The following is a 27318-nucleotide window of genomic DNA, read 5'->3' on the forward strand; positions in this document are numbered from 1 at the left end:
TAAAAACAGAATTAATCCAGTAATATGCGGGGTTTCACATGTTGCCTTGTCATAGAGCTGTGATTATTTTAAACGAAAACATCCAGACTAAAAGCCCGCTTTTTAATCTGTCAAATATGTTCTTCTCTGCATCCCATTCATGGTTCATAACTTCCTACCAACCCACTTTACAACAAAATTGGCGTTGGTTGCACGCAGATTTGATCCCAAGACAACGTGGGAATTTTCTGTTGCATAAATATTTACTGCAAGCAGTGGTGAGGTATAAGGGGCTCGCGCGAGCCCTTTGTTAATTTTTCTCAAATTTGCGAGTCCCTTGTTCTTCTTTTTTTGAAAAAATAAAAAAAGTAAAGTCTTTTAAACATATTAAGCGACAAACTCATACGGACCTAACAGAAATTAGTCTATTCGGCAGTGTATGGATTATTTGGAATTATTGTTTCAACTCCTCTATAACGAATGCACCCAAGTTTGAAAATAAAATAAGCGCATGCGCTTTCTTTACCCTTCTCGTAGCCGATCAAATGTTTTATAAAAGATTTCATTCTTATTATATTTTGATAGTTAAAAAATGTTTTTCTTATGTAAGATAAATTAAGAGAGTTGATTGTGTGCAAATATTTCATGTTTAGATCATGAAATATTTGTTTAAAAATGATAGCCATTAGAGGTTGATTGTCCTCTCATACTTTTTGATTGGAATTTGTACACAAGCGGTATTAATAAGTTTTTGTGTGAAATACTGCTTTTTCCCCCTCGACGATACGACCCCTTGTTAAAATTTCCATAGCTCACCACTGACTGCAAGTAATATGTGAAGTTCTTTTTAGAAGAATATTGATAAAAGGGCAGATGATACACTTGAGTGGCCAAGATGGAACCTTAAAGTCTCTAAATGTGCTTCTAAAAGCTATGTCTTATAAGCTGCTGGAATGACCCAATACTGCTGTTAAATCCGCCAATAAGTCTTGCATCGATCGTTAAGTTTCTAGATGGGAAAAAGAAATAGTGAAGTAGTCTTCCTTGTCGATGGTAACAAAAATTCAAATAAATGAATCTTCTACATTTGTTAAAATAGAGGACTTTATTGACAAACTTGTATCGCGAATAGGCGTTTCGCACTTTATTTTTTGACTCATTGGAACCATCGGTTACTTGAATATTGGATGAAATTACAGTTTAGTACAAAAAGTGAAAGTATTGTATGGATAGCAAAGCAATACAAACATCTCAATGGATGGCTCACACGGGGAATACTGTACAAAAAAAAAAAAAAAAAAAAACACCAAAGAGCATTATTTTCACCGAACCCCCTGTGAGCAACACTCAGAATAAATACTTGCGTGTTAACCCTGTCTAGGTCTTAAGGTAGTGAATATTAAATTTTATATCGTCCAAGATTGTTTAATTCGACTTCAGCAGAGTCAAAAAGTCACATTTACTAATTCCACTTGAAATGGACCAACGATCTCATCCACCTTCATGTAAGAATCACAGATTTATGGTTTTCGCTTTTGCACCGTTTTCTAATAATGCAACACAACATTCTAAGCATTATTCAGCGATGAGTCGGCGTATTCTATGACCTCATTATCGGAAAGATATTTCATTTCCGAATCCTCTGCGAGCTTAGTCTGAACCATTTTTCTTTTCTTTACGATGACGTAGGCCGAAAAGGCTAATATGCAAGCTGCTACTACAACTCCGGCTATAACTGCGATGAGGGTGGTCGTGTGTGAATTGTCGGACGTTGCTTTTGATGCTGATGTGGGAACCGCCCTTTGCCACATTGCTGTGAGGTGTTTGCCATCTTTAGAAGAGGAAGATCCCTGAGTTGTGGATTGTTCGGAGACGGTATACCGAGAAGCTGTGCTAATTCTGGGGCTGCTACTCGGCGTCTTTGAAAGAGTATTTGGAAAAGAGTTGGTTCGGGTAATACTGACAGTGGAGGTTGTAGAAGTGGATGTTGATTGAGGCTTGGTAGAGAGAGTGACCTGGCTTACGGTGGATGTCTGGGTAGCAGATAGAGGACTGCTCATTACAGCTTCTGGTATGGGTAAATCACTTTCGGTTGTCTTGGCAGTTGATGGTGTTTCTTGAGGGATGGTGATGGTGAGCACTGAAGGAGTAGTTGTTTCAGTTGTTGTAATCTTAGTAGTTGTTGTTGGAGAGGGGGTTTGTGTTGTGATAGTAGTTGGTATTAGCTGTACAGTAGTAGTGATTGTAGTAGTTCTTTCTGTGGTTGGAGTGGTTGGAGGAGGAAGTGTGGACGTCGTCGTTGTTGTTGGAGGAGGAGTGGTAGTAGGAGGAAGTGTGGACGTCGTTGTTGTTGGAGAAGGAGTGGTAGTAGGAGGAAGTGTGGACGTCGTCGTTGTTGGAGGAGGAGTGGTAGTAGGAGGAAGTGTGGACGTTGTTGTAGTAGTAGTGGTGGTAGCTTGCGTGCTGCTTTGAGTAGTTGTGGGTGGCTGGGATGGAGTGGTGGGCATCGTCCGTTTGACAGTTGTAATTAAAGGTGCTCGTGTTGTCGTAGTAATGATTCTCGGAGAAGTGGGAGGGTACGTTCTTCCTACAGTTGTAGTAGAAGTTTCAGGCTCGGACGTTGGCAACCTAGTTGTATATGGAAATGTAGAGCGAATGATATTCTGCGTGTATGATGATTGTTCGGATGCAGAATAACTTGAAGTGGTATCGGACATTGTCGATATTTCTGCATCTTTTTCCGTAGTACTGGACAGCAAAGGAATGATTTCTCGACGAGTGGTAGTTGGAGTGGTTTCTTGTTCGTTATCCTCGTCTGTAAATTCATCTCTAGTAGTAGTAGTTATAATTTGAATTGTAGGTGTCGCTACTGATAAAGCCGGTATGAGATCCTCATTGTCTCTACCCTGGGCTGTACCTCCTGAAAAACAACGGAATTTCGATCATTAATAATAGCGAAAATAAAGCTGCTGTAGCAATGCAGTACTGATTATGAATTAAATGGAAAATAACAAAAAAAAAGTCGTCTGCATCTTCACACATCAACAGTTTAAAAAAGAATCAGTTAACGAAACAAAATTATCTGAATATTATTATTTTCACGAAAAGAAACAAACTCAATTTATTATCCATGTATATACAATTTTCTTTTAATTCAATGGGGGGGGGGGGGGGGATGTCAATGCTCTGTTTCAGATTGAGCTGATATTTGGGAATAGCATTATACACTGCTGTCCAAATGCTAAGGAACTACATTTTTACCTGCATATATATAAATGTTCATGATACAGCCAAATGTGCACTAAATTTATTGCCAGCATACTAATAAACTGTTTAAAAATTTCCTACAAATTAAATTGCAATACGTTTTTGGCGAAGGTTACAGATTTCCCAAGGGCGTAGTTATGGAATTAATGTACAGTGCTTACAGAAAATTAGGCGGAGATACATTTCTTTATGGAATATGTTAACTGCGACGCAGCCCTCACACCAAGTGAGTCAGGAATTCTTGAGGCAAACTTGTCCACTCCAAAGCATTCTTTGTTTTCTGGAGGAGAATTTTGAACAGCAATGCGTCCCAAACGTGTTCTGTGGTGTTGAAATCTGAAGAGTGCTGGTGTCATCTGCAAAAAATGAATTTTTCGCTTACAGCAGCACAGAACAATCGAACACGACGTTGAGGGACTTCGTTGCAATTTTATTCACAGGTCATATTCCCTTTTTCCAGCACTTCTAGCTCGGTGCGTCCATTAAGCATAATGCCTCCACACCATGATTCCAGCACCACCGTATCTCTCCCTCACTTGAACATTCTCGCGATGGTTAACAGTACCACTTTCACGCCAGATCAAGTGTCATCTAGAATCGTAGGGAAGATAAAACCCGCTCTCATATGTAAAGAGTACATTAGCCAATTGGTGCTTTTTCCAATTTTTTATGGATACATCACCACTGAAAACGTGCTCTGCGATGAAGTGTGAGAAAACAGACCTTCGGCCTACTTGCACAGATGTCTTGGTACAGTTTATCGAGATATCTGTTCTTGAATGGAACCAACTTGCTAGCTGAAGTGCGCCGATTACGTTTTACTGTTATATAACCAAAAATCTGTCCGTGGTAGAGCGACGTCTGATACGCTGCTCACAGCCTGGATACAACGCCATGTGATTCCAAACTCTCCGGCAATAGCAGTAATCCTGCAGCCTTCTTCAAGCTTTACAATACTTCTTCCGCACGTGAAATCATCCTGACAATGTCTTTGAGACATTAGAAGGCATCGAAGTTGGCAACTTTATTCCTTCAAACACAGTTCGCTTAGGCAGTCTTATTCTGCTGGGTGCTACCACGGGACCTCTTCTCGTCCTATTTGAGTGGGTACGCTCTTCGCTTTCTACTCAAAATCGTCAGTTATGCAAATTGCCACAAGCTGATTCGTCTGAATTGTGATTTTCAGTTGTCCCCCTTAGGTTCTGGACACCAATGGATTTCAGGGAACCTAAACTTCCCAAGCCTCAAAAAGTGCGACGATTCTTTTCCGGATTCCACTTTCAAACGGTTGTTGACGTATTGTTTCTTTCTCTGGGATAAGATCAGAATCTTATCCGAGGGACGAACAAGGCAGGATAAGTATTTTATTTTTGTTGTAAAGCAAATTTTTTAGTGTGGGTCCTTTCAAATTCTTAAAATCTTCCGAGCTGAACTACGCTAAAATGTCTCTATTTAGATCTCACTGATCAAAAGCCCGGTAGTAGCTAGGAAGCTCTTTTGATCATTAACCCTTTCTGCCCTAGTGATTCCAATTGGAATCAAATCACTAACTTTCTTATTACGTGACGAATGATTCTAAAATGAATCATTTCAGAAAAATACTTGATACTCCTGCTTTTTGTGGACCTAAAGACAGAATAAATAGAATTTTTTCAGAAAGGGTTAATAATTAAGAGAGGAGGTATGACGTAAATTCTCTCTACCATTTTGTAGGGTGGGGAGAAAGGAAGGTTTCATTTCTCAAAATTTAGAGTAAAACTAAACCCAGTATTTGTGAAGGATTTATTATAAAGCAGCGTGTGGTTAACTTTCAGGCATGATTAGTGGTGTATCAAAGCGACACATAAAGAAATCAGCACGTGGCTGTTAGTGGAAGCGTATTGTTTAAGCTTGACGTAGTAAACAGCATAAAGCCGTAATAACGGGAGATGTTCGCGTGTTCTGCGGTAGCTTAAGCGTAACGTGCTTGCTCGTCGAGTGGGAGGATCTGCGTTCGAATCCAAGCGAAGGCCTTGAGGAAATATTTCCTACCTTCTTCCACTCGACGTCGAGTTAGTCGGTCTCGGGCCGTGGAGTGAGGTTTCCTCCGGGTACTCCGGTTTCCCCCTCACCAACAGGCAAACCGGCCAGAGAACACTTGAGGGGACGACAACGACACGGGGAAGGGGGATTCCTTGAAAATTCAACACGCCGTTTTTCGGCGTGTTGGACTTTCAAGGAATCGTCGAAGGAACTACCCCCACCCGGAAGAGGGAGCTCCTTTGTACTCGTAAATATAATCTTATTGCGGGAGAACTATTGGGAAAACGCATTAATCAGTGTAAAGAAGATTGTAACTTACCATCTGGACGATGGTGACTCGAATGAATGCAAAGCGTTCGACACTTGAAATAGAAAGACTTTTATCCTCAAGCAGGATCGTGTAGTGTATTATGGAAGCCTTTCTACCATAAATACATTATAGACAATCCTACCAAAGCGAATGATACTAGAAATTTAATCAGGAATAAAGGTAATTCTGTGTGCACGTTATATTTCACTTCTTTTAAAAGTGAGGTCGATCGAGCTTGGAAGTATAACATTCTTTATTTCTTGTAATGAATTGACAAGACGAAACCACGTAACGAATTAACTTGGGACTTGCATTGCTGAGTACAGGCATGACAAACCGGATCTTATTTCCCTGTCGCCCTCTAGAATTGTTCTATTTACTAAGAACAGGCTACCTATCCTACTACTACTAACTTGATGTGTTTCTCTACATACATCTTACTTTCACGTCTCAAAGAAATCACAACCGGGCGGAAAAGTTAAAAACGTGGTAAAATATGCTACATAGCACATACGGCTAATTATCTTATATAATAGAAACCAATACGTAGCCCAATTATTTGGTTCCAAACTCATTAGAAGTGCGATTAAATATAAAACAAATTTAGCAGTAGATGCCCCCCGCAAAGAAGAAAATGATTACTATTATAGCTACAATTTAAAAAAACGACTCATTCGTTATTTATGGTTTAACACATTTTACAATCGTAGAATATTATGTACAGAAGGACTAATGTCTAGGAAGGGGTTTTACTTTGTAATTAATAAAGGTGAAATATTTATACCCACTGCGTATAAAACAGGTTTAAAGGAATTCTTACTAATATTTACAGCTTGCATACGTTTTTTTTTTTACTTTAAATGATCTATAAACAAACATTAGAGGCGATGTGAAGGAAAACTTTTTTTTTTGAGATTTATAAGGCTGACCTCTTGTTTGCGGAAGAGTAGGGATAATTTTTACGTTCGTATTCTGGAGGTAAGCACACGATTTTTTTTAATTATACGTATCTGAAAGCATAAAGGCGTAATAACGGGACATATTAGCGTGGTATGCAATAGCTTAAGTGTAACGTGCCTGCTTATCGAACGGGAGGATGTGTGTTCGAATCCAAGTGAGAACGTTAGGAAATATTTCCTTTCCCAAAATTCGAGAGCTGCATTTGTCGGAAACATATTATTCCAAGTTGGAAAGTAAACAACTCTTAATAGGAGGACATGCATTCCTTATTAGAATGGACACCTAATGCCAAGACTTATTTCCTTCTCTGAATTCAAGAAAATCAACCGAAAATGGAATAGACTTCATCCTCTCCAACAAAAGATATAATACAGAAAGTACCCATAAGAAAGGGGGAAAGTCCAATTTAGTTAGACTACTACCATCGATGATGTTAATGAAATCTCTCTTCAATCGTGTACTAGAAATAAGTGTAAAAAGGCACCAAAGGGAAGAGATTTGAATGAGACCAATAAAATATTCGAACATCTGTAAACTATACGCAAAAGTATGAAATTAGATCGTGTAATATGAAGGTCCGAAGACAAACATTATCAGTTGAAACAAAGGAAATAGCTACTATGAGAGGGAAAAAAATAGAGATGCGGTAAACGATGAAATTATGGTATAAATGCCTAAAGCAGGGAAAAATTCACTCCTAATAATATTTTTTTTTAAAAAAAGGGCAATAAAGAAGAAATTAAAAACTACAGCCCTATAAGCCGCCGCCTTCACAAAAATTACATTAGGGAATGCAATCCTGTGAACAAGCTGGATTTAGGAAGAATTACAATCCTTTGGACGATAAACCCTTATGGCTCGCCTACATAGACTGACTGCGGAAAATCATTTGATTCAGTTAAAACATGTTTACAATAATGCAACTTCTGTAATTCAATTACATATATAAACAGTGATTGATTGTTTCCAATACAAAAAAGGCTGCATCATCTGGAAGAAAGACTAAATGAAGCCTCACAATAATTGGATTAAAAAATACATAAACCAAAGAACCGTGAAATTAAACAAGTTATCTTTATGGATGGCTTATGAGTCTGAAAAGAAAAACATTCGACCAGTGCATACTTCCTGTCGAAACATGGACTTTAACAGAAGCCCTAAACAAAAAGCTGAGAAGTATGCTAAAAATAACATCAAGACACCTGGATAAGATCTTAAACAGGCTACATGGAGATGGACTAAAAACAACAGAGGGGAGACCTTCGTCCAGCAGTGAACAGAATCAAAAGGAAAATACACTCACCTGTCATTAAGTACAGTGCGATTTTAGCCAAGCAAAAAGCACATAACACGGTTGGGTATGATTTGATGTTCGCAACATTGGAGTTGCACTATACTAAACAGTAACATGTCGATATTTAGGGTTCACTTCATTTGCATCTAATCTTTAATTCAGTAAAACTGCCTAAGGCGAGAGGTAAAATCAACGCCTAATTTCTCTATTCAAGAAAATTTACAAAAGGTAAAGACCAAACCGTAACAACTGGCGTGTGCATTAATATTATGCAAGAAAAATCTTGTCCTTTCCCCACCCTTAAACTGAAATCCTGTATATGTCTCAATCCTCATCATTATTTTTAACACTCTGTCCTGTATCTGAATCACAACGATTCTTATCTTTGCTAACCTACTAACACTCCAAGATCTTGATCGGGTTCTTCTAACATCGTTGCATCATGAGCAGATAACTGAATGTCGCCTGTCAAATCCTTTCCACTGTCATTAATGTACAGATCGAATAAAAGTGGACCAGAGACTGATCCTTGTGGTATACATTTTTTTTATCAACCATCCTGCTAGTTTCCGTTCCTCTTATCTATTTCAGTGATCAAGTTGCTAAAACATGACCTTCCCCTTCGTAAACCCATGCTGTTCATTGCAAAGTGGAAATTCACTATCAACCGATTTTTCCAAAATCTTCACCATCCCACAGATTTGGATACATCGGTCTTCGCACCACCGTTGTGCAATGGGATTCCCATACATTCTTTCTACTCCTGCGGAATCTTCCCTGTTCTGAGACTCCAATTATATAGCCTCGCCAGTTCAGCTGAATTCTTATTCAGTTCGTGCAACAGCTGTAATATCTTATCCTCATACATCTGAGTTTATCATTCAGTGAAGAGGTAACAGAGATCTCAAGGTTGATAGCTTTTAGCAAAATGGGCACTCGTTAGTTGAACAACCTCTTCACACCATCTGCATTTAGAAGGTTATTCTATTCTTTCTTTTGCTTGCAGCATAGGAATATCCTCATTCATGTAACAAACTAATTTTACATTAACAGTAGTCGGAAATTAATAATAAACAAGAGTATCCGTTTTATAGGAATATACGCACCTAAAAGCAGAGAATTTCTCTATCCTTTACAGTCGTGTGCTTGTTTTCTCTCCTCCACACCCCCAAAAAGTGAGTCTTCACTCATTAATTAGAATTGCATTTATAGGACTAATGTGGTGTAATGGTTACTGAAAAAACGAAACACTCGTCCCTCCACTATTTTACCTCATACTAGTAAATAATAATATACTTCACATCGGTATTATATACAAAAAAATAATTGAATATTATTTGCTTCTGTGGTATCAAAAACAGGTCCTGCTGAAATCCAAGATCCTCTTCCTGGGTGGACGGATTATATTTAAGATGTCATTTAGACGAAGAAACCTGACTGCTCTAAAAAAGTGTTCGATGAGGTGGGGAAGAGTGATTTATATGCTTGAAGATTCTACAATTTTGAGTCATACTCATTGAAGAGTGGGAGGGCCAAAATATTTTGCAGTCGAATTGGATCATTTTTGCACTAAAATATCTCGTAAAAACCATGCTCACGTGCATGTTTTTTGTAAGAATTAGAAATTTAATTCTGTATTACTTTTCATATAGCATTCCAAAGAAACAAAAACTGAAAATTACTTTCTGTTCCTCTGAAATTTCAGAGCACCCTCAGAAACCGAATGACCTTATTGATTCGATGCCACCTCATTTGCTTCTGCTTCTCCAACCATTAACGACCATTAGTCCAAAGGACTATTTGTCTCCTCATCTGACAGCATAAACCATCATAATGGGAATTTAAGGTCACGTGGGACTGCGGTGGCGCTCTTGTGTTCTTACTTCACACTAAACAAAATGAAGATGGAAGGTTTTTGCACGTTCAAAGAGGCCTTGCTTATTACCTTTCTTCCGCAAGAGTCTGAAAGTAATGACTTTTTTTTTTATTCCGTCTCCCATCTTTGTAATTTCTTCTTCATTGAAGATGCCGACAGAAGAACCAAACCTGCAACTGCTCGCAGCTCGCTAATCAAACGTAACAACAACTCTGTTTGCGAACAAAATATCACGTTCCTGATCCTGTTTTCAGCTGCTTATAACGGCTATTATTTCGTATAAATAAACGACGCCACAAATACCTTGATTGTTCAGGAATCTTCTTCCTTACTTAACAGTAAGAAAAAAGGAGAGAATTGATGTTTCTTTTTCAATGTTTGGTAAAAACTTTTCTCCTTGTCTAAGCTTCTCAAATTTTTATAGAGAAGTATATCTGTGGATCTTTAATAGGCCACTTATGACCAGAAGAGTTATTATTACAAGTGGAAAGGATAAATAAACCAAAGTTTAGAAGATTGGACAGCTATTCCGGAACAGAATACGGAAAACAAAGCTAAAGGATGAAATACTGAGAAGTGCGATGGAAAAAGAATTAATTGGAGAACTGAAACAATTTCTTCTTGAAAAAAGGCAAAGCTGTAGAGTAATAAACATGAAAATGCATTTGCGGAAGAAATAATTAAAACGGAATAAATATGCTGCAATTTTGTACGAATGATTTAACAATAACATCAGCAGACAAAGGAAGCGACCATAAACTAGTTCTCGGAAAAACAGAATAATTCAGGAAAAAAGTGTGAGACACTTATATTTAAGTTTCATCTAATCTGAAAAATAATTAGCGAAAGAAATATGCAGTATTTAAAAGATTCAGGAATAAATCTGTTCTGCACTACATAAATTATTTATATTCAACTGAATTATACAACGAGCAACAAGGATTTAGAGAAACAGTAAATGCAATGTTCATATTAAAACAAAAGAATGGAGGAATCATTAGAATACAACAAATCTCTAAAGATGGAATAAAAATTAGAAAGATGCCAGACATTTATAATAAATTCTGAACAAAGACAGACTGAAGAAATGAATTCCTTTGGTTAAGTCCAACATTATTATGATATCCGTCACCAAATTAAGAACGTAAACGAATGAAAAAAATTGGATAAATTAAAAGTGAAAGGATATGCTGGTGCAATGATCTTACTACCAGAAGATAATGGGCCTATATGAAGTAAATTAAAAATAAAATGGACGATATGGCCATTTACTCTATAGTTATGGTTAATCCAAGATCCTGAGGAAGAATCGATTTCCTAATTAACTACTATATTAAAGATCAAATGGGGAAAAAAATAAAATAAATACATCGTTAACAGGATTGAATAACTCGACTTCGAATAAACAAATCGAGACTAACACACTTTTACGCAAATAGCGACAACACATTCGTTGCAATGTCGATGGCAGACTTTTAGGAGTGAAAATGATATTTGATGAAATGGTCCAAAAAGTATACTGTACAAGACAGATATAATAAACAAAACGTAAATGATTATTAATTTAATTAATCACCATGTTCCAACATAAAAATGTGCACAAATTCACATGGAGAGAAGAGGCTAGGAATAAGAAAAGTCTCATTGACTATGTTATTGTTGATAGTGATGTTTTCTCCCTGGTGCAGGACACCAGAGTGTACAGAGGATTTGAAATTGGAAGTGATCACTATTTAGTCTTGAGCAGGATAAAATTGAATTTCATATTGAAAAGAATAACATGTAAGAAAGTTTTAAAGCGAATAAAAGTTGAGCAGCTCTCAGATGTAAACTGTAGACTAAAATACAAAAATATTATTGAAAAGAAAATGAAAGAGTTTGAGAACAGGAATCAAACCTTGGAGATTCAGTGGCAAACTCTGAAGGAAACATTGATTGATTCTGCCAGAGAGGCATGTGGTGAGGTTGTGTGCAAAGATAAAAAAAAATCAGAACTCCCTGGTGGACACAGGAAGTTAAAGAGGCAGTGAAGGAAAAGAAGAAAGCATATCAAAAGTTCCTGGCAAATAAGTCAGCTTTTACTCTTACAGAATACAGAGACAAATGTAAGAAAGCTAAACAGTGTGTAAAACTAGCTAAACAAAAGTCATGGGAGGACTTTGGCAAGAATATAGAAAATAAATATCAAGAAGGTGGCAAAATATTCTGGAGGTTGTTGAAGAAGCTTAGGAATGGAGGAAAGAGTGCTGCAAAAGGAATTAGAGATGATAAAGGTGAAATGAAAACAGGAGAAAAAGATATCCTTGAAGTATGGAGTAATTACTTTGAAAAACTGCTAAATGAAACAAGCAGTGATGACAGCACAGTGATAAAAAACACTGACCAGGCATGCAGTCAGGAATACATATCCATACTTGAAGTAGAAAAAGCCATCAAAGGCTTGAAATGTGGAAAGGCAGCAGGAGTAGATGATATTCGACCAGAAATGCTGAAGTATGGTGGTAGAAGAGTCTTACAGTGGCTGCACTGCATAGTTCAGAAAGCCTGGACAGAGGGACGAATTCCCGATGATTGGAGTAGAGCTCTCATAGTACCCATATATAAAAAGGGAAATTAAACTGAATGTGAGAATTACAGAGGTATTTCCCTACTGAGTGTTCCTGGCAAGATCTATGCAAGTATACTTGAGAAACGGTTGAGAAGAATTGTGGAAGAAAAGCTTGGTGAAGAACAAGCTGGATTCAGGCCAAATAGAGGCTGTCAGGATCAGATCTTCACTTTACGACAAATAGTCGAGAAAGCATGGGAATATAACAAAGATCTGTATTTAAGTTTTGTCGATTTGGAAAAGGCATATGACAATGTGCCAAGAGAGAAGCTATTCAATACGCTGCAGTTATATGGTGTCAATGGGGCATTATATCAAGCAATACTTAGTCTTTATTTGAGTTGTGAGTCAGCAGTTAGAATTGAAGGAAGTACAGGAAGATGGTTTAATGTTAAATCTGGTGTGAGACAAGGATGTACATTATCCCCTCTGTTATTCATTATCTATATGGATCACATTATGAAGGAATGTGGTATTAAACCTGATATCAAAATTGGAGATGTTAATGTCAGCTCTTTGCTTTATGCGGATGATGTTATACTTATAAATAAATCCGCTACAAGTCTGCAAGATTCTCTGACTAAATTGAATAGCTGTTGTAATAGATATGGTATGAAGGTCAGCAATAAAAAGACAAAGACAATGAAAATAGGCAGAATCATTGAAAATGTCAACTGTGTTGTGAATGGAGAACCTGTGGAACAAGTAAAACATTTCCGCTACTTAGGCACAATTTTTACTGAAGATTGTAAATTAAATATAGAAATAGATAACAGAATCAGCAAAGCTGGTATCGTGGGAAGTCAATTGAATAAATTCATATGGAATAAGAAAGAAATTAGTCGGAACACTAAATTAGCTGTATACAAGACTGTGTTCAAACCAATTTTAACTTATGGATCTGAGAGCTGGGTCAGAAGTAAAACACTTGACCAAAGACTAGAGACCGCAGATATGAGAGTCCTGAGAAAGATTAGAGGCGTGAACAGATGGCATCAATGGCAATATCATATTAAAAATGAGGATATTAGGAAAGAACTTGACATTGTCAGCATCCAGGAATGCGTTAGCAGAGCTAATCTCAGATGGTATGGTCACTTAAATAGAATGGGAGAGGAAAGATTAGCAAAACAAGTGTTCTCTGCCAGGTTGGCAGGTAAACGACCCAGAGGAAGACCAAGATATAGGTGGATTGATACGGTACAAAGTGCCTTAGACGATAGAAATATAAGATCTGATTATGTTGGAGTCTTGACAAGTAACAGACTGATTTGGAGGAAAATTGTAGATAGGAAGTTAGTAATGATGTAATTTTTTTATGTAGTACTGTCATATCCTGTACACCCCTTGAGGGTACATGGCAGGAATTTGATGATGATGATTAATCAGGAAAATAAGAATTCATTAACATAGATACGGATCAAGTCTTAAACTTACAAACTAAAATCTTGCAAAAATAATGTCGGGGAAAACCCTTCTCAAACAAAGATATCGAAAGAGTTCCTTCCTCAAGATAAATAGAATTCTCTGAGCTGTGCAAACCAATAAGGATAAGAATGACACTTGAATCTATAGAATGAAGGGAAGTGACTGCAGGATAAAATATCCCTTGAAGATGAGGTAGAACAAAAATATTGCATGATGACGTACAAAATTCAGCCCAGTTTCGAGTAGGAAGAAAAGTACAGATTTTAAAATAATTTCAGCGTAAAGGGTAGAACGTTAGCAGGTGGTGATAGGCCTAAGTAAAATTGATATTGATCTTGCCTAAGACAAAATATAAGACCGCTCATTATTACCAACAGAATAAAAGCAAATTCGATTTTGTCATTCATCCTTCAGAACTGCTGATCCTATCTAATAAGACCGACCAATATCCGAAACCCTTTGGGTCTGACTTTGAAAATGAATTCAGTTCGTGGACTTGAAACATATTACTCATATAAAAAGACTATTTAGCTTTCCATATTAAGAAAACAAATCCATAGTGGGGTAAAAAATAAAGGGCAAAAGCAGGTATACTTATGGTACATACATCTCTAAAGAACAATTTTGTATATTATAGAAGATTCTATTTGAACTAAACACTAATAGAAATTAGACTCAAGACATTAAGAGGCCACATAACAGTAATTGGTGCACCAGGGGAGGGAAAAGAAGAAGACAGTAAGATATTTTATAAAGAATTACAGAATGCCGAAATAGGAAACAAAAAATACAAACCAAACTTGGCGAAGATACATGTAATCAAAATGGTCGCAGACTGCGCGACTGTCATTTATAATAATGTGAGAATAATGAATTTAGTGTTTAAACACAAGGAAATACATAAATATACTTGGTCAGCCAGAGGATTTAAATCAATAATTGACTACGTAAACGTAAGAGCGTATCGAGGCTTTGAATTAAACTGATCATTATATACGGTATCGGCAAAAATAAAAATACACAAATTCTTGTCATGGGAATTACAAAATTTCTTCATTACAGGATCCCTTGTTAGACAATAATATCAAAAATGCACATGCCTAGGAATAAAGCGAAAATAGATTAGAAAAACAGGACTACGAATCAGGAACAAAGAAATATAAAACAAAAAAGGGCAGTTACCAGAAATGGCTAAATTCCAAACGAATAGAAGCAGAGTATAAAAGAAAGTGCAATTGCAAAATGAGAAGTAAGAGAAAAAACATCGAGATGGAACAGTTTCGTAACAGAACTAGAAAAGGATTTATTTAAGCCCAAACCAATAAAGAAATACAAACAATAGAGTTAGAAAAATGAGTTACCTATTTCGAAAATCTCTGGACAGATGAGAATAATGCAATAAGAGTTTTTAAAACAAAGAAGGATCTAACTGAAAAATAGGAAAACACCAAGAGAAGACTATAAATATAAAACTATGCAGGTGAAAAATTTAATGAAAGACTTCTGACATTTTTAATATGGCTTGGAAATCTGGAAAAAAGCACTGGTTATCCCAATCTATAAAAAAAGGAAATAAAGAAGAGTGCAAATAACTAGGGCAATTAGTCTGTTAATACAGGAATATTAAATGAGAAACTAAACAGTATTGTAGATGACAAACTATTAGAAGAACAAAACGGTTTCTGAAAAAGTACGATCGTGCATAGATCCAATTTTTACTCCAAAATAAAATTATTAATAGAGAAGAGAATTTAAAAAAGAAACACACGTGGCCTTACCGATTATGAAAATTCCTTTTAACAAAGGCATATATACAGGAAATAGAAGTTAAATTAGAACACATCTCAGAATGGAATGATATATCAAGAGAGAGCACGACAAGGGTGTACCCTCCTACCTCTGAGTTTCAATAAAACTAAATATATATAAAATTATAACAATATAACCCATTTGATATACAAATATAAACCCACAAAAGAAGATAAATACACTGTTTGCAGATGATCAAATAGTATTAACTACATCAGAAGATGATATCTCAAAACAGTATAATATGACAATATCTAGAGAAAACCCAATAAGAAGTAAAATAGTGATAGATAATAAAATACTTTCAGATACTTGGGATGTGATTTATCATACGAAGAAAAAGACAGGCACCAAAATATCGAACTTTGCCAAAGTAAACAGCATAATAAATAATATATTTAAGCCATCCCTAGTACAAAAACACACCAGAATCGGACTATATAATGTCTCGTCAAAACCAACTCTACTATACGGAAGCGAAACACGGACCATGAAAAGGAAAGATGGAAAACGAATTCAAACAGCAGAAATGAAGTTCCTCAGAAAAGCATCTGTAGATGGGGACCATAAAATAAATGAATTACTACATAAGACAGTATAACAAAAATAGATAGAACATTTAAATCTAATGAACAACTGCAGACTACCAAAAATATTATACAAATACAAAATAAGTGCAAAACCAAGAAAGAGATGGCATGATACCGGAACAGGCCTAAAATCCATGTTAGGAAGAAGAGTGTCTCCCATCTATTACATCTAGACGAGTTAAGGAGTCCGCAGAAACATGGAAATTCTTCAAGCCACTTCAGATCTCCAGTAAGCAGAGTGATGAAATGCATCTTTCACCTGAAGGCAATCGAACATCTGTGCCCATAGCGGGATTTGAACCCGAAGCCTACTGAATGGACAGGCGGATATTTTTACCACTCGGCAAACCAGACCGACAGATTTAATAATATAATATTTTCCATAATGGTGAATGTAATCGGTTAACATTATTTTCTGCATTTTAGCGGCCTATTTTATGTTTCAAATATTATGCACGTGATGCTGGTTACTCAGCCGGAAAGTATAAATTAGTTTCGTTAAATGACCTCTCACCTCGATTGCACATTTTCCAGTAATCTTCGCAACACGTGACGTTTCCCGTTAAACAGTTCTCATTGCATCCACATGACTCATCTTGAGATTCTCCACACCGCCCACGACAAGAATAGGGAGATGCTGTAAGAAAAGAAATTCTAGTGTTAGATGCAGTTCAGAGGTCTCACTAAACAAATGGACAAAATAATATTCCAACTTCTTTGTAATATGAAATAGCGCACTGCATAATTCAAAAAATAAGTTGCTGTATTAATACGCAGCCGCAAGTTCCTGCTTGTAATCATATCATACTTCGTAAACAGAATCTGTTTCAGTATTTTTAGAGCCTCTAGTGTAGAACTGAGACTTCCTAGTGAGACAAAGCACTTGCTCGTGATATCAAGTAGATTCTATTGGAAACACGTCAACTTAGTATCGGCATTTGATCGTCTCGCTAAGAAGCCAACATGAATGGCCACTTCAGTGAATTGTTTGCACTCGACTATCCCTCTTCACGCATATTGGACTATACTTCTCAAAAGAAAGAGAGGGGGGGGTTTGCTGTTCTTGGGTTTTCGGCAGATTGTTGTCAAGATTTCCCGGATTGAAATATTTCTCTAGGGAACAAACACCGCGGATATTTACTTTTAAAAAAAAAACTTAGTTTTCAGTGCTAGAAAAAATGTCGCTGTTTTAGTTTTCCAATAGCAAAAAGTATGCCGCAGTGATTTTTATTGCGTTTCGTTAAACTGAAATACTTGTGACAAGGAAAGTCCATCTACGGAATTTCGATAAAAGAAGTCTCGAGGAGTATTGTCTTGGATTGAAACAAAAGAGGGAGAGAGAGAGAGACATTTCACTAGCATGTAGTACGTACGTAAGGAATGTCCCAGTAATAATGGGAGGTATTTAACTCGATACATCTTATCTCGGTAAAGAAAAAAAAAAACCAAGGAGAAATACTCCGAGTCTCTAGATCGTAAAAAGGTGCAACTTAATCTCCGAAAACAATTTTAAAATCTGTCGTAATCCTTTACAATTTGATGTAACTAATAATTACAATGACAAAGAGTATCTTGGAAAAATATCGTTACCCAAAATGATAAGGAAATGGCAATAATTACAAGGTCTTATTTCCTAAATTCATATTTAAAAGACTTGGAAAATAATGTTCGGAATTATATGGTCTAGTTTCAAAGAAGTTAAATACGCCGTCTATCCGTGCAGCATGGTACAAAGATCACATGATTATTCATGGCCACAGGATCATTAATAGTGATGACCTATGAGCGCTTACTTGAATTAAGTTTGTAACGATCTGCGATTTCGTGTGAAGTGAATCCCAACTAAAAAAAAAATTTGTTTATAGTTTGATCAATATATACCGAAGTATAAATGGAGTGAAAAGCATTAGGATTACGGTATACATGTGTTGGTTAGATTATTTTTAAAGCATACATTTATGCTTTAAAAATAAACTAATGTTGACTTACGATACAGTTGACTGCATGGAAGTTTAAGTAAATTTATTTATATTTATTCGTGTAGGGTTCTCCTCTCTCTTCACCCATCCCTTAGGACGGGTTGAGCCCTCCTAATGAGGGATTAAGTATGTATTTTTTGACTGTAGATCCGTGTGTATTCACGAGGTCGGTTTACTAACTCACCTTTAGTAAAGAGACCAGATAAAGATTCCTGACGTCATGGATGAGAATCGAACCCAGGGCTTCGTCTTTCTATACTGACTGAGTGACAGAGGCTCAGTAATTATGATTGATTGGCTATAGATCCGCAGAATATATATATATATATATATATATATATATATATATATATATATATATATATATATATATACTGCGGATCAGACCATCATATATACACTATCTGATCAAAAGTATCCGGACACCCCTCTGTAATTCGTAAACTTATGTCTAGATGTCACTACGACCTCACTTACCGGTATAAACGGAGGCACGTAGCTGTGTGCTGTTCAGTGATAAGAAGTCGAGCAGAATGGGTAAGTCAAGGGAGTTCAGTGACTTCGAAAGTGGACTAGTTATTGGTTGCCACATCAGTAAGAAATCTGTCCAAGACATTTCAATCCTCCTCATGTTGCCCAAGTCAACAGTTGGAGACGTGATTGTGAAGTTGAAACATGAAGGCACAACAAAACCACGGTCGGGTAGGCCGCGTTGAATGTGGTTCGTGGAAATCGCCATTGGAGCGAAACAATCACCCGGGTTCCGCAGTGTTACTAACTGTCCAGCCAGCACAATGACGATGCGTCGAGAGTTAAGAGCAATGGGGTTCCATGGTCGAGAAGCTGACCACAAACCAAACATTTCTCCTGTGAACGCTAAGCGCCGCCTGCAGTGGTGTAAAGAGCGACGACAGTGGACAAGTGGAAACGTGTGATTTTGAGTGATGAATCACGTTTTACCATGTGGCAGTCCGATGGGAGGGTCTGGGTGTGGCGAATACCTGGAGAACGATTCCTGCAAGCTTGTATTGTGACAACAGTAAAATTTGGAGGAGGTGGCGTTACAGTGTGGGATGTTTTTCATGGAATTGACTTGGCCCTCTCATAACACTACACGGAAATCTAAATGCAGAAAGGTACAAGGACATTTTGACCCGTTGCATACTGTGTACGCTAGAAGATCAATTAGGTGATGACTATTGTCCGTATCCGCATGACAATGCTACCTACCATAAAGCATGGTCTGTGAGATACTGGTTTGTAGACAATAACGTTCCAGAAATGGACTAGTCAGCCCAAAGCCCTGACCTGAATTCCATAGAACACTTTTGGGATGAATTAGAACGCCGTCTCCGTTCCAGATCGCAACGACCCACATCACGAACTACTCTGGCTACAGCTCTTCAGGAAGAATGTGCTGCCATCCCTCCAGAGACCTTCTGACAGCTGTCATAGAAGAAAAGAGTGGACCCACCCCGTATTAATGTCCACTACTGGAAAGTCTCATTACAGTGTCGAGTAGGTGTCCGGATACTTTTGATCAGATAGTGTGTGTATACATATTATTATGCGGATCAGACCATGCTAGTAATTGAATTGTTTCTGTGATTTTGAGAACCACAATTAAATGGTCTGACTATAAAAGAGGAATGAGTTTGCAAAATCAGACTGTTTTTGACAATTTCGAAGTGTGGGATTTTTATCAATCTCAGCTTAAAGAAATGATATTCTGCACATTATTCCTCATTCAAAAATATCCATGCCCTTCTGTACTATTACCACTTCTTTTGTAATAAAAAAAAAACTTGATAACAAGCCACTGTTGTTTCTCGTAAATATTTCATTTTGTTTGGATGAAGAAAATAAGTGCAATCTTTTTTTTTTCTTTAAGAAAAAGTCTTAACTTTGCATACTTAAGCATATTCCTCTCCTATCCATGAAAATTAAATTAGTGAGGTATCCTTTTTTAAAAAAGAATCTTTAGAAGTTAAAAACAAATCTCATATGAAAGTTCTTCTACGCTGTTCACACACTAATTCGGATAAAAAAAAATCAGAAACGTACCAAGTTTCTCTCTCGAGTACTGTTTTTTTCCCCTCCAATTTCTTCAATGCAGTACAAAAAATAAGTCTTTATGAATGAGGTAATTAAAAAGTTTGAGGAAATGACAGAACTTTAAAGTGTTAAGAGCATAATTGTGAGATCGAGGAAATATATGAGGAGAAGAGCGAGCGAGGGATGTGTAATTAGAAGATGGAGCAAAGAATTTAATTATCAGTCCGAGCGGTGATAATGGCGCGGAAAAACTATTCAGAATGATGATTTCCGCGAGTTTATAACCACGCACACGCAAAAAAAGAAACTGCCGATTTCTCCACGCGAAGAAATAAAAACGACGAAGGTGTCTGATTATTTCTAAACTGGTGAGACAGTTTAACATTACAAAACTGCATAGCTTGAAAAGAGTAGAAGGATCAAGACGGGAAAAGTTAATATGACAAGTTTAAGAATATATGTGATAAGATCTTGCTAAGAACAGACATTGAAATTAGATATAACGAGGAATTTCATAACCATGGGATTATCTCTCGATTACATGCCAATATACAGTGGAGATTAGATATGAATAACCTCTTGTGGGTAGTCCCATAAAAAAGGAACATGCAGGCGTCTTTTTACCCTAATTCCAAAAACATTTATATTTCCTTTCCATTTTCGCTAGGTGAAGTTGTATTTTTATATTTTACTACTTATTGATCCGCGGAGGAGAGCAAATTTACCACAAGAACTTAGTCCCCATATTTCAGTCGGAATAGACGAAGACCCGAGTTCAATTCCCGTCTATGACGCACAACACTGAGAGAACGATGGTAGCCTGCACTGATTCCTTGCTAGAAAGCAGTAACCTCTGGCCGATACTGGTATCCTGGATACTCCCATATGCTAACCACCACCACAAGAGCTTAGATCAAACTATAGTCGTTGACTGCTAAGAATATACAAGGGTCATTTCACAGGTTATGTGCACCACATACAAGAACTACGTTAGTTTCTAAACGGACTTGTTAAAATAATTGTGTGCTATTTTTCTATTATGTTCTTGTTGCGCAAAATAAGACTTCAAATTGGAAGAAAAATCCGAGTCATTTTGCCTCAACCTACCAGCATGAGGCAGAATGACATCCTTATGTCAATCACATCATTAATTACCCACTCTTTCGATGAAACATAGGGTGGATTAAAAGAGTTTAAGATATCTTCTTTCTTGTAGCAGTTGCTTTAATGTAAATGTGTTTATCGGAACTTTCCAGCCTTCCCCTTCATATCTCGCCTAATATCATCAGTGTAGATTGAATAACAGTGGAACAAGAACTGATGATCTAAGTACACCAATGATCACTTTAATTCTTGCAGACTCACACCCACACCAGGGCGCCATACTTATGCACAGGCGCACGAGGGTCTATCGGGGGGGGGGGGGGAAGTAGGGGTTTGTTCTTGAGCACTCTAGCGCCTCCGGAAAAGTAAGTACCGCCCTGACCACCACCACTTTTTGATACGTATCAAGCCAGCCATTTTCTTATCCAAACCAATATTATATAATCCAATCAGATACGCTCAGCTTTCTGCAACATCCTCCGTACTAAGTCCTGTAATATCATGGTATGACATTATCATTAAATGATAGCAAGTTCCCTTCCCTCTGTAAACCCATGCACTTCACCGCTAAGTATAGATTCTGTAAACCTACTTCTGTACGCAAGCTGTAACTTTTCTGATATCTTCGCGACCACTCCGGCGATACAGATACGACTATAACTGTCTTTGCTCGATCCTTGTGGGGATTATCATACATTCTTTTCATTCCCGTAGGAATGATAAAACCAATGTGTGAATCTTCCCTGTACTGAGACTCTCGCTCAGCTTGAATGAGGCAGTTGTCTCGAATAATAAGTCTTCCAAGATGATTATTCTTTTGACATCCATCAGGCTAATTTACCGATGCATTTCATCTTCACCAGCTGACTTAGTAAGTCTGTAACCCTACAATGTATTTCATCTTGTTAGGCTCTATTTTACACCAGATACCTTCTAACTCGCTATACATGGAACACTGTTAAAAATATTGCAATCACAGTCATCAAATTATCCGATATCATTAGTTTAGTAGCGCATCGCCTACTCTCTTATGGTGTCTATCCTTCCGAAAAATACTGTATATACTCTTTATACTCGATACCAGTTGGTATATCTGGCATCACTGATCCTACAATGTTCGCCAAAGCAACAAAAATCCAATCCTTTGTTCCTGATACTCCGGCCATTTGTGTACAAACATAAGTAGTTACTTGCAGTCTTCTTTGTACAAGTTACCTATCTATTCAGTTTGGTTCATCTATCAAACTGAGTTACATGTCCAAAAACTCCACCATTCCTCCTTCATAGCCTGTTCATCGAATCGCTTGCATCTCAATTCAGTACTATCATAAAAACATAATAAGGATGTTATTAAATCAATAAACATATGTTTAAAGAAATAAACATTAACGGTAGGCTCACTTTCAAAGAATGCAGCTCATTACTGAAATAAGGCGCTTCCAAATTTTAGACTGACGAAAATGTCAGTCTAAGAAAACCAAAGCTGAATAAATATTACATCATTAAGTACGTGCAACAGAATTCTTAACGACAAACAGTAATGCTTTTTGAATACCCCATGAAAGAGTGGATCTCGAATGTTACCTTGCATTGATTACCCCACTTTAATTAGCCAGGAAATTACTAGCACTGCACTTATCACCACCTCTTACGCTTCTGTCGCAGTAAAAGTGAATCATCCCCAATTATTCTCGTGAAATTAGACTGAAGCTTTATTTCTCAGGAGGCTTTTGATACGAATTAGCATCGAAAGCAAATATGAAAGATCAAGGACTTCAATTCAGATATCTTGTTTATACTTACAAGAATCTGTTGCCATTTGCATAAAAGCAAGCGCTACAAACAAGTCGATTAAAAATAAATTCTACGTGAATATTATCGATTGCAGAACATGCAAGTAATAAATAATTTACATACAGAAGTTAAGTAGCAATCTTTGATTCATGAAAGTCAAGAGTAAGAAATCGCTATCTCAATTAAATTTTGTAAGTTTGTAAGAGGAAACCTTTACACAATTTCGCGATAAGTCATTTATATCCTTTCTTAATAATCAAACGAATGCCTGCCGTAGAAAATCTACGTCTCAACAAGGAAAACAAATATTACTTGTGGAGCTCAATATCCATTTGTTATTCTCAATCGCACAATTCAAGTGGGCTTTTTGAATTATGGAGGCAACTAACAATCTGGCTTCTTTTAAACAACCTATATATATATATATGAAAAATTACTTCAAATTTATTTTTTGTTTTACAGTAACTGGTAAATTGTCCTAGTTTCTTACGCAAGGTTTTGCAAATCTTGTCGTTTCTTAACAGAAATCAATGTCGAACTAAGAGTACAAGTATTCAATCAGCTCAGATCAAACTGATATTAACAGTTTTCACTGAACAGTACGTTCACATCCCAGATTATCCCGTTCAGGCATTAAATCTTAGATTTAGTTCCCACAAGCGGTGTTCTTAAAGGTTGAAGATGAGGGCCCCTCAATTATCAAGGGATAATTGAGGGGCCTCAATTATCCATCTTATATTTGTTGAACATGCATATAGCGAAATATGTTCAACAATAAAATAAATATGAGGCTAATCTTCTTGAATGGCAGGCAATATGAAGTAGGGTGATTTGGGCAAATATCAGAATAGGGAACTGGACAATGAGACTTTGTTTCTAAGGTCCGACAGAAGGTTCTTCTAAGGAAGAAGTGGGATTATTTTTCGAGGAATTAGGAAACACTGTTGACACGACGAAAAAGGAAAACTTGGTCCTTGCTGGAGATCTAAACAGCGGAGTAGGAATAATTACAACATATAATAATGTTTTGGGGAAATTTGGAGAAAAGAGCAAAGCTAATAATAATGGCAAATATTTGTTGGATTTCTGCTCAGGACATGGACTGATTATTACTAACACCATGTTCCAACATAAAATGTGCACAAATTCACATGGAGAGAAGAGGCAAGGAATAAGAAAAGTCTCATTGACTACATTATTGTTGATAGTGATGTTTTCTCCCTGGTGCAGGACACCAGAGTGTACACAGGATTTGAAATTGGAAGCGATCATTATTTAGTCTTGAGCAGGATAAAATTGAATTTCATATTTAAAAGAAGGGTGTGTCAGAAAGTTTCGAAATTATTCAGTGGCAAGCCCTGAAGAAAACATTGATTCAGTTAGAGAGGCATGCGGTTAGGTTGTTTGTAAGAATAGAAAAATCAGAACTTCATGGTGGACGCAGGAGGTTAAGGAGGCTGTGAAAGCATACAGAAAGTTTCTAGCAAGTAAGTCAGTTTGTGCTCTTGGAGAATACAGGAAACACTCAGAAATGGAGGAAAGAGTGCTGTAAAAAGAAAGGGGGGGAGAACATGAAAACTGAAGATAAAGATGTTGTAGATGCCTGGAATAATTACTGAAAGGTTGCCAAATGAAACAGGTATTGACAGCATGGTCGTAAAATTCCGGACGATTGGAGTAGAGCTCTTAGAGTACCCATCTATAAAAAGGGAAATAAAACTGAATGTGATAATTACAGAGGTATTTCCCTGTTGAGTGTTCCTGGTAAGACTTAGTCAAGTATTCTTGAGAAGCGGTTAAGAGAAAGTTGGAGAAGAACAAGCAGGATTCAGACCAAGCAGCAGTTGTCAGGATCAGATTTTCACTTTAAGAAAATAGTAGAAAACTCATGTGAATATAACAAGGATTTGTGTACGTTTTGCACTGCACCTGTATTGTATTGTGTATATATATATATATATATATGTGTGGGGGGGGGTAAATGTAACATCATATCAAGCAATACATGGTCTATATTTGAGTTTTAAGCCAGAAGTTAGAATTGAAGAATGTACAGATGATGGTTTGCTGTCAACTCAGGCTTGAAACAAGAACAAACATTATCTCCAATGGTATTCATCATCAATACTAACTGACATCGAGTGCAAAAGGTGTAGTATTTTTAAAAAGAATAAGAGAAGAGGGCATATGCTGCTCATGATATCAGATGACTTGAATCCAGTTAGAGATGAACAGTTTTTCATGTGGCAGAGAGTTTGAAGCCATGTGGTGTGAGGTGGAATCTAATTAACATGATTAATTACATAGTGAAGTGTTGTTACAGACCTAGTGGATCAGTTGCTAGTCACGAAGAAATGCATCTCCAAATTAAGATTATGGGCGCAAAAAAAGTAATCTTATTTGGGGACTTTAATTATCCGAACATTGCTTGGGTGGCTATGAAATCGCATGAGAAGAATGAAACTGAATTTATTGAGTTGTTTGCAATACAACTTCCTCAAGCAGCATGTAATAGAAGGCACTCGAGGTCAAAGATTATTAGATCTGATTATAGGTTCAGAGAGAGGGGGGGTTCAGTTAAAGGTGTAACTATTTTGGCTCCGGTATATGTGACAGTGAGTAACTTTATGAATGTTCCATTCAGAAAAGATTACATGCTGAACTACTAAGCAGGAAATTATGACCAACTGAGGAGTATACTGAGTTTAGTGGAATGGGATTCAGTAGAAAAGATGTGGACGCTATCGTTATTCTACAAGTAAAAGAAAGAATGAATATGAAAGAACAACTCTTCTGAATGCAGATGGTATGAGGGTGACAGGTGCAGAAGAGGTGGTTCAACTAATAAGTGCCCATTTTGCTAAAAGCTAATAATCTGGTGTATGCAACATTGAACTCACTACCTCTTCACTGGGTGAAGAAACGTGGGTGTATGCGGACGAGGTATTAGAGCTGTTGCACAAACTGAATAAGAATTCAGAAATAGGGACTGATGGGATATCAGCACGTACGCTAAAAGAGTGTTCAGCTGAACAGGCCATTCCTTTCACCGGGCTAAATATATATAATTTGAGTCTCAGAACAGGGAAGATTCCATAGGACTGGAAAAAATATGTGGTAATCCCATTGCGCGAGGGTAGTGCAAAGACCGATGTATCCAACTACCGACCAATTAGTATCTCAGGAGTGGTGGTGAAGATTTTGGAAAAATTGGTTAGGGCTCGCATTCATAAATGGGTGGACAGAGAATCTCTACTCTGCAATGAACAGCATGGGTTTACTGAGGGAAGATCATGTTTTAGCAACTTGCTCACATTCTATAACAATGTTACTACCGAGTTGGATAAGGAAAATGGATATGCCATGATACTGTTGGATTTTGCTAAGGCTTTTGACAGAATACAACATGCAAGACTGTTGCACAAATTGGAGAATATGGGACTGGATTATAAACTATTAGCATGAATGAGAGGAGGGTTGATTGACAGATATCTAAAAGTCGTGTATATGGTATTTGAATCCTCAACATTCAAGGTAATCGGTAGCGTGTGCTTCTGGGATCAAAGTACTTGATCCGTTGTTATTCAATCTGTATATTATGACATTGGGAAAGATTTGACATGTGACATACAGCTATTTGCTGATGTTGCCAAGATAGGCAGGGTAATCAGGAGTGCTGCTGATATGCGGTACTTGCAGAATGATTTGAATAAGCTGGAATTGTGGTCATGAGAAAATGGGTATCAGTTCAATGTTAATAATGTGGGTTCGTATTATATTAGAACTCAGAGAATAATTGCAATACTGAAATGTACCTTAACATGTAAATATAAGGAAGTCATTTTGACTATTTACAAGGCATTGATAAGACCTCGCTTAGACTACTGTGTTCAGGTCTGGTCTCCATGGTGATTCTGATACAGTGGAGAGAGTGCAAAGAGTGTCAACAATAATATCAGGATTGTGGAAAGACACATTGAGGCTTAAAAACATCTGTAAAGGTCATACAGAATTTCAGTAGTGGGTAGATGGAATTTCTCATATTATTTAGGGTGGAGAAAGGACGCGAGGGTATCCAATGGTGGCGAGAATGAATGCTGTCAAGGAAAAACTGTTGTAATTAACTGAGAGCTAGATTTTTCTTTCATAGAGTGAGTGGTGTGTGGGAATGGATTCCCGCTGGATATTGTGTGTGCAAGCAGTGTAAATGAATTCAATAACTAGTACGACAGCTGGTGTAGTA

General features: G+C 37.1%; 1 protein-coding gene across 1 annotated transcript in view; it reads right to left on the minus strand.

Annotated features, from left to right (window-relative positions):
• Window positions 1–1071: 1071 nt before the first annotated feature.
• Window positions 1072–27318, minus strand: part of LOC150099055 (uncharacterized) — a 233543-nt gene continuing 207296 nt past the window's right edge. Inside the window, exons 8-9 of the mRNA XM_090405052.1 lie at window positions 16658–16780; window positions 1072–2899 (exon numbers count right to left, since the gene is read on the minus strand). Coding sequence (XP_090261178.1) covers window positions 1548–2899; window positions 16658–16780 — 1475 coding nt within the window. The 3' untranslated portion in view covers window positions 1072–1547. The remainder of the gene's footprint in view (window positions 2900–16657; window positions 16781–27318) is intronic.

The sequence above is a fragment of the Typopeltis vanoorti genome, chromosome 15 (genome assembly GCF_054136105.1).
Source record: "Typopeltis vanoorti isolate ZY-2024b chromosome 15, IOZ_Tvanoo_1.0, whole genome shotgun sequence".
Classification (NCBI taxonomy): domain Eukaryota; kingdom Metazoa; phylum Arthropoda; class Arachnida; order Uropygi; family Thelyphonidae; genus Typopeltis; species Typopeltis vanoorti.